The sequence below is a fragment of the Canis lupus genome, chromosome 11 (genome assembly GCF_003254725.2).
Source record: "Canis lupus dingo isolate Sandy chromosome 11, ASM325472v2, whole genome shotgun sequence".
Classification (NCBI taxonomy): Eukaryota; Metazoa; Chordata; class Mammalia; order Carnivora; family Canidae; genus Canis; species Canis lupus.
The window spans coordinates 34963724-34975786 of record NC_064253.1 but is presented as its reverse complement, the minus strand read 5'-3'; the positions used below and the strand labels follow the sequence as shown (position 1 = coordinate 34975786).

Here is a 12063-nt window from a genome sequence, read left to right as displayed (position 1 = left end):
TGCTGGTGTTTCTTACCCCTGGGTGGAATCCATAACAGTTTTCCCACAGATTGGGAAGCTGTATTTACAGAGACTTAGGGTGAGAGTGTGTCATTACTGTTAATGTCAAAGTGTAATTTCCACAAATTACAAATATAATTCCCATAAAGATAGAAAATGAACATGTCAAAGTTTTATTTGACCATCAGTGGTGGAAACCAGTGAGATGGTAAACTGATTCAAAGAGTATTTGAGGAACCGGGTATTTACAGGTTTAAAAAACAATGTTAGATTAAGATTGCTAGGTTATATGTAAAACTGGGTAATGTCCTACAGAGTGATAAAACCAGATTAAGGTTTTCCTGCCATTCAGAAATCTAGAAGTTAACATATAACCTCACAGTGTCTGCACTCTAATCAGAAAGTAAATAGTAAAGTCAAACACAAGGATATTCTCCTAGAGAATGAGATAATCCCTGGGAGAAGTTGTTCAACAATGCTGCTATATGACCTTGAGAAGATATGCCACCCAACTGCCTGAGTTCCAAGTTGCGGATAATTTTGACATAAAAAAAAAAATACCTGGGAGTTAAAGATCTGAAATTGAATTCCAGTTCCTTCACTTACCAGCTGTGTAATGTGGGTCGGGTAATTACGTATGATTTACCTGGATTTACTTGCTGTGAATTGGGAGGAACAAGTGAGATAACTTTTGTAAAATGCCTGGCACATGAGAGGTACTCAATCAATCTTAGTTCTTCTCTTTACCTTTCCTTTTTTTTCCCTAAGATTTTATTCATTTATTCATTTTAGAAAGAGAGCGAGAGAGCATGTGAACGGGGGAGGAGGCAGAGGCCGAGGGAGAGGGAGGGGGGAGAATTTCAAGCAGACTCCTCAATGGATGCAGAGCCTGGGGCCAGGCTCGATCCCATGACTCTGAGATCACAATTGCACCTGAAACCAAGAGACAGACACTCAACTGACTGAGCCACCAGGTACCCTGCCTTTCCTCTTTTCAAATGAAAAAAATTTCACCTTTTGTCTGGCCTTCAGAGATGAAGTTCTCTCTCTATGTCTCCCTCCTTCCATCCCTCTCTTTCTCATCTCTAGTTTATTAGAATAATATCCTAGAACTCTGGTGCATTTTCTCCATTCCTAATGGTGGTATTCTATTCAACTTTCATTTTCACCTAAATGGAAAAAAAAGACTTTTCATATTCTTTTTTTAATTAAAAAATTCCCTAGCCTCTATCTTGAGATGTAATGAATATTTAGCATTGTGTCAGTTTAATGTGTACAATGTAATGATTTGATATACATACATATTGTAATATGAGTCCCATAATAAGGTTAGCTAACACATCCATCACTTCACATAGTTACACTTTTCTCTGTGTGTGGTGAGAGCTTTTCAGATCTACTCTCTCAGCAACTTCCAGATATACAAGGCAATATTGTCAACTATGGTCACCATGTTGTACAGCATGCTTATTTAGAGAATTCTCTGCATATGACAAAATGGAGGATATTACCTAAGTGAGGATGATTTCTTATTTGATTATTTGATATACTTTAGTTTTTTATTTTCTGAGGAAGTAGTTCTTGCTGAAGAATAAAAGCCTTGGGGGCAGCCCTGGGGGCGCAGCGGTTTGTCGCCGCCTGCAGCCTGGGGTGTGATCCTGGAGACCCGGGATTGAGTCCCACATCAGGCTCCCTGCATGGAGCCTGCTTCTCCCTCTGCCTCTCTCTCTCTCTGTCTCTATGAATAAATAAATAAAATCTTAAAAAAAAAAAGAATAAAAGCCTTGGGATGCCTTGGTGGCTCAGCAGTTGAGCATCTGCCTTTGGCTCAGATCCCTGGGGTTCTGGGATCGAGACCTGCATCAGGTTCTTTGCAGGGAGCCTGCTTCTTTCTCTGCCTATGTCTCTGCCTCTCTCTGTGTCTCTCATGAATAAATAAATAAAATCTTAAAAAAAAAGAATAAAAGCCTTGTCTCCTTTTAATTAAGAGCTGGCTTCCCAAGTTATCCCTGTTGAAGGGCACTCAGTAAGTATTTCAGTGTCTCTAGTGTGCCTTGCTTTGGCTTGAGGTTTGCAAGGAGGGGAGTGATGCCCAGTAGCCTTCCTAGGGTATGATCTTTACATTCCCCTTAGTTGGTAAAGGTCAGCCCAGGTAGGGTTAATGGTGGCGCCAGGGGGACTGTGAGTTGATGTCTTGTATAGGAAGTGGATGATCACAGCCAGATTGGGGTTCCTGGAGAGCAGATTTTACTCCCTTATCCACAGCCTCTTTCAAGATAACCTGCATGCTGGCATGTGAGACATTGTGCTGTGATTCAAAATGACAAAATCTGGGATGCCTGGGTGGCTCAGCAGTTGAGCGTCTGCCTTTGGCCCAGGGCATGATCCCAGAGTCCCGGTATCGAGTCCCACATCAGGCTTCCTGCAGGGAGCCTGCTTCTCCCTCTGCCCATGTCTCTGCCTCTCTGTGTCTCTCATGAGTAAATAAATAAAATCTTTAAAAATAACAGCAACAACAAAAAATGACAAAATCTGTGATACCAACAGCCTCAACAGAGTTTTGATTTGGAAAGAAAGTCTATTTGTAATTTTTTTTTTTTTTAAAGATCAATTTATTTGAGAGAGGGAGAGGATGTGTGAGCATGCATGGAGGTGGGGCAGAGGCAGAGGCAGAGGGAGAGGGAGAGAGAGTCTTAAGCTGATCACGGAGCCCGACACAGGGCTTGATCTTATAACCATAAGATCATGACCTGAGCAGAAACTAAGAGTCAGATGCTTAACTGACGAAGCCATCCAGGTACCTCTAATTGGTCATTTTTAATAGAGGCCAGAGAAGCATCTTTTTACTTTTGGCCTAGGTACTTTTGCTTTAGGACTAGCTCATTTCTCTTCTACTAGTTGGTTTATGAACTTATACTTTTGCTGCAGGAGAGTGCAATTAAGATTTATTTTATTTTATTATTATTATTTTTTTAAGATTTTATTTATTTATTCATGAGAGACACACACAGAGAGGCAGAGACATAGGCAGAGGGAGAAGCAGGCTCCATCAGGGAGCCCAACGTGGGACTTGATCTCGGGCCTTCAGGATCACACCCTGGGCTGAAGGCAGCGCTAAACTGCTGAGCCACTGGGGCTGCCCTGCAATTAAGATTTAATTGCCCTTGGGGATCCCTGGGTGGCTCAGCGGTTTAGTGCCTGCCTTCAGCCCAGGGTGTGATCCTGGAGTCCCGGGATTGAGTCCCACATCAGGGTCCCTGTATGGAGCCTGCTTCTCCCTCTGCCTGTGTCTCTGCTTCTCTCTCTCTGTGTCCCTCATGAATAAATAAATAAAATCTTAAACAAAAAAATTGAATTGCCCTTGACTCTACCTGCCTCCCAATGTAGTAGGTTAATGGGTTAGATCCCAAAGTCTGAACTTCTAGCACTTCTTATAGTGTTGTTTCTTCTTACAGTTTATACATTTCTCCCCTTTCCTGCCTAAATACAGAGCTTGATGTAGTCTAAACATTGTTCAGTATCAATGGTCATATGAAAGAAAAGTTCTGTAGCCCTCTTTCCTCATTTCTGTATTATAGCTATAAATGATGCGATATAATCAGTGTCTTGACAGCCTCAGCTCAATTTGCTCATTCATTAGGCAACACATATTTATTGAGCAACTATTGTGCCAAGCCTTAGTGATTTTTCTGTAGGTATGATAAATAAGAACCTGCCCTGATGGAGACAGACTGTAACCAAGTAAGTAAACAAGATAGATTATAAATTTTATAAATGAAATAAATCAGATGATGAGAAACTATAGACTTCTATTCTTAGTAATTTTATTTTTTTATTTAAATATTTTATTTATTTATTCATGAGAGACACACACACAGAGAGGCAGAGACACAGGCAGAGGGAGAAGCAGGCTCCATGCAGGGAGCCTGATGTGGGACTCGATACCAGGACTCCAGGATCATGCCCTGGGCCAAAGGCAGGTGCTAAACCGCTGAGCCATCCAGGGATTCCCTTCTTAGTAATTTTATTTTTTTATTTTTATTTTATTTTATTTTATTATTTTTTTAAATTTTTATTTATTTATGATAGTCACACAGAGAGACAGAGAGAGAGAGAGAGAGAGAGGCAGAGACATAGGCAGAGGGAGAAGCAGGCTCCATGCACCGGGAGCCCGACGTGGGATTCGATCCTGGGTCTCCAGGATTGCGCCCTGGGCCAAAGGCAGGCGCTAAACCGCTGTGCCACCCAGGGATCCCCCTTCTTAGTAATTTTAATTGAGGTTATTAGAGATAGTCTCTTTCTGAGCTGGAAATGGAAGGATGAGAATAAGTCAGCCATGCATTAGAAGAGTTGAGCAAAAAAGCATTCTAGGAAGGAGGGAATGATGAAGAGAGGTGTGGGATGAGTTTGGCTTGTTCAAGGAACAGAAAGACAGACATGCACATCCAATGGAGTGAGCTAGGGTACAGGTGGATGGAGAGGTGGTCAGAGGGTGGTACAGCTGGTTAGTGCTCTGTAGATCATGGGAAGGAACGCAGGTTTATTGTATGTGCAATGGAAAGCTTGTAAAGAGGTCTAGGACAGTGGAATGGCACAAACTTATGGAAAGAAGGGAAAGAAAAGAATACAGCTGTTGTGTGAAGACTCAGATGGAGGGTGTCAAGTGTAGGAGTGGGGGAAACCAGTGAGGTCCTTGTGCTTGGGTATGGTGGTGGTGGCACATGTAGAGAGAAAGATGCTTTGAAAATTGGACTAAGTTACGATGAGTCCGAAATATATGAATGAGGAGCATGGATTTGAGTTTTGCAGTTATGGGGGAGCTTTGTGTGTATGTAAGTTTGGGCATGGATGTGTATTTGTGAATGTGTGTGTATGACTGTGAGTTTATGAGTGTGTGTTAGTATGCATCAGTGTGAGGTGCCTGTGTAGAGTGCACACATATGAGTGCGTGTGTGTGCACACACTTGGGTTTTTTTCCTGTTATTTCTTTTAAACGGGCAGACCAGTGGCACGAAGGAAAGGCCTGACTTATATGGGACTATTTAACTGGGGGAAAGTTGGTGGCAGGAAGACTAGCTAGGAGGTTAGTGGAGCTGGATGTGAAATGAAGTCCCAGAGAATGCTAACTTGGCCAGGGACCAAGAGAAGACTAAATTGGGCAAATCCAGTTGTTTTATTCTGTATATGGATGAATGAGACTGAGGAGTGAAAGATAATTCCATTAAAGAATCACACTTTTCAAATTAGCCCAGTGTGATTGCTAGATTTATCAGTCTTAATTATTAAAAAAAATAAACTTCACTAAAATTCATTTGCTTGATTTCTCAGGAAGGCAGTCCATTAGTAAGAGTTTAGTGAATCTACTACACCCAGACTGTCCCCTAACCCTTACCCCCGCACATATGTATACACACTCATTTTCTCTACATCTGGAGTTCTTAATTCTTGAGAAACTCATTGTATTTTTTGTTTCCCTCTAGGACATCTTTGAAGATGCATTGGAAAGCATCTCTATGTAAGTAGTAACATAAAAAGTATATAGTAAATAAAAATGATTCTCTTATATGAAATGTGTAAATATTTCATTCTTACTTTCTGAGAGTTGTGAATACTGCCAGAAAGAAATCACTTTTCTATAATTCAAGAATTAGGCTGTGATGATGCTTAAGCAAAGGATGTATCTAAAGTTACTAGCAAATATATTTTTGAGTATTATTTCTTACAACCTTAATTAAACTAAAATAAAAGAAGAAATGTTTTCCAACAAATTTGATATTGTTTATACCTAACCTATTACATCTTGTTTATGTGTTTTTACATGAGTAATCTCATATTGCAGAATTTTGCTTTTGTTTAATTTTATTAACAAGCATTTCCTGTAAGTCTACATAGTTTTTTTTTATTTTTTATTGGAGTTCAATTTGCCAGCATATAGCATAACACTCAGTGCTCATCCCATCAAGTGCCCCCCTCAGTGCCCGTCACCCAATCACCCCCACCCCCGCCCACCTCTCTTTCTACCACTCCTTGTTCATTTCCCAGAGTTAGGAGTCTCTCATGTTTTGTCTCCCTTTCTGATATTTCCCACTCACGTTTTCTCCTTTCCCCTTTATTCCCTTTCACTATTTTTTATATTCCCCAAATGAATGAGACCATATAATGTTTGTCCTTCTCCGATTGACTTATTTCACTCAGCATAATACCCTCCAGTTCCATCCACGTTGAAGCAAATGGTGGGTATTTGTTGTTTCTAATGGCTGAGTAATATTCCATTGTATACATAGACCACATCTTCTTTATCCATTCATCTTTCAGTGGACACCGAGGCTCCTTCCATAGTTTGGCTATTGTGGACATTGCTGCTATAAACATCGGGGTGCAGGTGTCCCGGCATTTCACTGCATCTGTATCTTTGGGGTAAATCCCCAGCAGTGCAATTTCTGGGTCGTAGGGCAGGTCTATTTTTAACTCTTTGAGGAACCTCCACACAGTTTTCCAGAGTGGCTGTACCAGTTCACATTCCCACCAACAGTGCAAGAGGGTTCCCCTTTCTCCACATCCTTTCCAACATTTGTTGTTTCCTCCTCTACATAGTTTTTGTACTGATTTTACATGCTATCCTATTAGATCAAGTGGAACACCACAATTATCTATTTCTCCTTTATTAGACATTTAGGTTCTTAACCAGTTTACTGTTAACCAGTTACCTTGAAACTAAGTAATGAGTATTTTCATGTATATAGATTTGTCATATTTTTTAATTATCTCCAAAGATTAATTTCACAGATGTAGGATTACTGGATTAAAAAGGATGGAGATTTTTATTGCTCTTTATATGATATATTTCTCTTTTAAAAAAAGATTATTTATTTGAGAGAGAAAAGAGAGAGAGAGAGAATTAGTGGGAGGGACGGAGAGAGAGGGAAAGAGAATCTGAAGCAGCCTCTACACTTTCTGAATTAGCTTGGATCATAACAAAGTTCCACAGACTGAGTAGCTTAAACAATAGAAATTTATTTTCTCATAGAGCCAAAGGCTAGATGTCTGAAATCAGGGTGCCAGCATGGACAGGTTCTGGTGAGAGCACTCTTCCGGGTTTATAGATGGCTGCCTTCTCTTAGGTCTTCACATGACGGACAGATAGACCAACAGACAGATGGGGCCTCTTCTTACAGAGGCCCAGATCCAGTCATGGGACTCCCACTCTCAGGACTTAATCTAAACCTAATTATCTCCCAGGGGCCTCATTTCCAAGCACCATCACAGAGGAGGTTAGGGCTACCACACATGAATTCTCAGGTACACAATTCAGTCCGTAGCACTTTCAAAAGAGTTTTATCAGTTTATGTGGTTACTAATCCCGTGTAAGTAAGTGGCATGTAAGTGAAATAAAGCATAGCATCACTAGGTCTATTTTTTTGTTTTTAAATTTACTTATTCATGAGAGACACAGAGAGAGAGGCAGAATCATAGGCAGAGGGAGAAGCAGGCTTCCCACAAGGAGCCCGATTTGGGACTCAATCCCGGGACCCTGAGGCCCCAGGATCATGACCTGAGCCAAGCCACCCAGGTGCCCCTACCACTAAGCCACCCAGGTGCCCCTGCCACATGGTTTTGCTACTCAAATAATAACTAATTGCTTAATTTAAAAAATTTTTTCTTTAGTACCATTGTTTACCACATTGCAGTTCCTTTTATATAAATTCTAGTCTTCTTTTACATGCTTAACTTCTACTCACTGTTTCTCTTACATACTTACAAACTTTAAAACAGTTATACAGTGTAATCTTTTGTTTGCTTCAGCTATTTTCCCTAATTGTTGTTTTTCTTTATGTTAGTTATACTTTTTTTGTGTTGTCTAGAAGTTTTAATGTTTATATTGTTGAATGTTTGTTTTTGTAATTTAAAGAGAAAAAAAACTTAATTGTGACTAGGACAAAAAAATAAGCTCTTCATTTTGGAAAAGTTTTAGATTTATAGGATTATTGCAAAGATAGTGCAGAGAGTATTTGGAAATGGACTTGAATTAGTTGTAAATGGATATTGCAAATGCTAGGGCAACCCCTAAAAAAAGGGGAAAAATATAACTGATAATGTAAAATAGGAGAGAAAATGAAATCATATAAAATACTCAATTAAAATCACAGAAGGCAGAAGGAGAGTAGAAGAGAAAAATAGGAACAAAGAACAAAGGCAACAAATAGAAAACAGTAATAAATATGGTATATATTAATCCAACTATATATTAATAATCACTGAGTATCAGCAGTCTATATGTACCAATTAAAAGACAGAGATTGTCAGCATGGATCAAAAAAACAAAACAAAACATGACCTAACCATATGTTGTCCATAAGAAACTCACATTAAATATAAAGACATATAGATTAAAAGTAAATGGATGGAGAAAAATATACCATGCTAACTCTAATCAAAAGAAAGCAGGAGTAGCTATATTAATTTCAGGGAGAACAGGCTTCAAAGTGAGGAAAGTTATCAGCGATAAAGAAGGAAAGTTATCATTAAATAACGATAGAAGGATCAATTCTCCAGGACGACATAGCAGTTCTTAATGTGTATGTGTCTAACAAGAGTGCATCAGAGTACGAGGCAAAAACTAATAGATGACTCTCTTATCATACTTGATGGCATCAACGCACTTCTCAGAAATGAACAGATCCAGTTGGCAGAAAATCAGTAAGGGCACAGTTGAACTCAAAACAAAAACCAACCAAACATAAAACCCCTGAACTTAACTCAGCTGGATTTAATTTAGATCCCTATCTCCTACCAACCCTGAAATTGCTAGTCTGCTATTCCAACACCATTTGCTGTCTGTGAAGTAAGGAAAATTTATAATGCCCCCTTTATCAAGTAATAAATTCATTAAAGTTAATGGTGCTCTGTTTTTGGGCTTTCTGTTTGTTCCTTTCATCTGTATGTCTGTTTGCATAAAAATTATTCTTTGGTCAACTGTTTTAGGTGTTTCAATGTTAGTATGACTGGTTCTTAGAAGAACAGTATCCAACAGTGACTCCTATGATGGTGATACTTTAGATTCCCTCCTATCAGACACATTTTGTGTACTTTTAAAATGTGGAATGATGTCTTGGCCTTTTTTATTCTACTGTCAAGTATGTTATAATTTTTCTCATTCTTAAAACAATAATTTTTTTAACACTACCTTACTTGGTAAATATCTAACATTTTATTTTCCATTAATTGCCTCTTTCAGCCTCTCTTCAGCTGTATGTATCTGCCAGCATTTTCTTCTTTTAATTTTTATTTCCCTGTCCTGCTCAGGTTAGCAAACCCAAAGGTTTACCCATTCTAAAATTTATCTTGCTCTTTTAGATTTCTGGTGTGCATTATTTCTTGTGTCCCTCAAGACTATCTCTTAAACAGTTTTTGTTTCCTTTTCAGTGTTGCCAAAGTGTCTCTGGTATATGTTCTTATATGTCGTAACACATTATAGTAAATATATCACCAGATACATTATAGTGATATATCACCTAAGAAAGAACCTCACCTCTTTGAAATAGAGTTCAAAGCCAGAATAGGTGGCCAAAGTAGATATCAGAGTTCATGCTCTAAAACTTTTGCCCTTTACCTGCAGTAGTGGCCTCCATCCAGAGTGTGTCTACGATTAGTTTTGACCGGATTCTAATAAACTTTGCTTTTTGGCCTAATTTTGCTGGAGTTCTGGAAGGTATGGTGAGGGGGTAGCTTTAGAGGTCAGGTCCAAAAATGGCAGTGAAGGAAGAAAGTAATTGTGACATACAGTCATGGCATTCCAAAGCACAGCCACGTGGTGTACACAATCTAGATGCTCCTTTCTGGAGAGACCAGCCTATGGATTTGACAGGCTAACTTGAGCTTCAGTCCCATTGCACCATTTACTGGCTAGGAGGCCTGGGACTAATTTCTCCAAGTCTCAGCTTCTTCATCCTTGCATAAATTTATTGGGAAGTTAGAATGAAATTTAATTTAAATGTGGTAATGGGACTAAAGCACATAGTAGGTGCTCTGTAAATATTGGTTACCTTCCTATTCCCCCCATCCCCCAAACCTTGATTGCTCTTCAGTCTCCCATGAGAAAATCATGTTCACAATTCTGTCTCTGAGACATTGGAAAAAGGTTAAATGATATCTAATATATTCTATTTAAGAAAGTAGAAACTTGGGTCACATATGTTAAGGAAATTTTAGAATAACCAGAAATGTTTTAAGATGATATTTTGAAAGTTAATAGGATACACTTCATTCACTGGGAAACCTCATTTGGATGGTTCCTTTTATTTCTTCAACACAGAGAGTGGTGTTTCTATACTTTGGTCTCCTATGTTTACTGACCCTTTTTGAAATTAAAAATATTGCAGAGGTAATCCACTATTCAATCTTTTTCTTTTAACAAATTGTTTTCCCTGTGATTACAAATACATTTAGTTGTAAACAATTATTGAATTATTTTTCTGTGTGAACTTTTAGTTTATCCTTATTTCAGCTTGTCAGTATTTTTCTCTTGTTTCCTCTTAAATCTGTGATACTGTGACATTCCTTTCATGACCGGTTAGTGCTAAGCTCAGTAGAGCTCTTTTTCCTCATGCTGATTGAACCACGCATTTTGGTTTAATGTTTCTAGTGCCGGTAGGGATATTTCAACTTCTCTGCTGCAAGAGATGGTCCCCATGCCAACCTGATGATTAATTTATTGCTGTGAATATTTCTGCCTGAATTTCTAATGAAAAGATGAAAAGCTAACAGATGAGGGAGGCCCTGAATTGTTTCCACAAAAAAACTATTTCCCATTCTCCTTTTCTGCTTAATGGATTTACCACTGCAGACATATTTCCTACTTCTGAATCTTTGTGGTAACAACTGTGTTATTTTAACTGACTATTTTTGGGAAGTTGCTAGGTTTGCAAACTGCTAGATCATATGAACATCTCTACCATTTAGAACTGAAGGGGAAAAAAGATACTTTTTCTTTTTTTTTTTTTAAGATTTTATTTATTTATTCATGGGAGACAGAGAGAGAGAGAAAGAGAGAGAGAGAGAGGCAGAGACTCAGGCAGAGGGAGAAGCAGGCTCCATGCAAGGAGCCCGATGTGGGACCCGATCCTGGAACTCCAGGATCACAACCCAGGCTGCAGGCGGCGCTAAACCACTGTGCCACCGGGGCTGCCCAAGATACTTTTTCTTTAACTGTTAGTGGCACATTGAACAGGTCCTTTTTAAAAATTAAAATCTTTGGGGCACCTGGGTGGCTCAGTGGTTGAGCATCTATCTTTGGCTCAGGGTGTGATCCTGGGGTCCTGGGATCAAGTCCCGCATCAGGCTCCCCTCAGGGGGCCCACTTCTCCCTCTGCCTATGTCTCTGCCCCTCTCTCTGTGTCTCATGAATGAATGAATGAATAAATAAATAAATAAAATCTTTAAAAAGAATTAAAATTGTTTGAGAACTTTCCTGCTCAGTATGAGGAGATGACCTTAGGGAGGGACTGTAAATTAGATCCATGCTATGATCTATAGAAATTTGACAGAGGACTAGTGGTGCCTTAGAGACTTACTTCCTGATTTAACAGTTCCTTGCTGGCATGGACTTCTTGGTTCTATGATGACCAGTATCCTTCTTTGCACAACTACCATCTCTGACAGTATAGTGGTGTGTATAAAAAGAGTCTGTTTGTAAGGGATGCCTGGGTGGCTCAGCGGTTAAGCATATTCTTTTGGCTCGGGGTGTGATTCTGGGTTCCTGGGATCAAGTCACATCGGGGTCCCTGCATGGAGCCTGCTTCTCCCTCTGCCTGTGTCTCTACCTCTCTCTCGGTGTCTCTCATGAATAAATAAATAAATAATCTTTTAAAAAGTCTGTTTATAAATTCACTGTGATATGACACACAAAGAATAAATGAAATGTTTCAGGGGTTCCAAACAAGAGGTAGGAGATAGGAGCCTGGCACTGGCTTTGGGTTTGAGGTATATGGGAATGACCTGAGACATCTGTGGACGCCGGTAAAGATAGGTCACAGAGGATCCCTGGCCTCTGTTGAGTGGAGAGCT

General features: G+C 39.4%; 1 protein-coding gene across 6 annotated transcripts in view; it reads left to right on the top strand.

Annotated features, from left to right (window-relative positions):
* TTC39B (tetratricopeptide repeat domain 39B) overlaps positions 1-12063 on the top strand; it is a 131017-nt gene that overhangs the window by 32643 nt on the left and 86311 nt on the right. For 5 of the 6 annotated variants that reach the window (XR_007413993.1, XM_049116137.1, XM_025432265.3 and 2 more), the window contains exon 2: positions 5481-5515. The exons of the other annotated variant lie outside the window; for it this stretch is intronic. Coding sequence is in view for 4 of the 5 variants with exons in the window: in XM_049116137.1 (XP_048972094.1) it covers positions 5481-5515 (35 nt within the window). In the remaining variant the exon portion in view is untranslated. The remainder of the gene's footprint in view (positions 1-5480; positions 5516-12063) is intronic. 6 annotated transcript variants of the gene reach the window in all.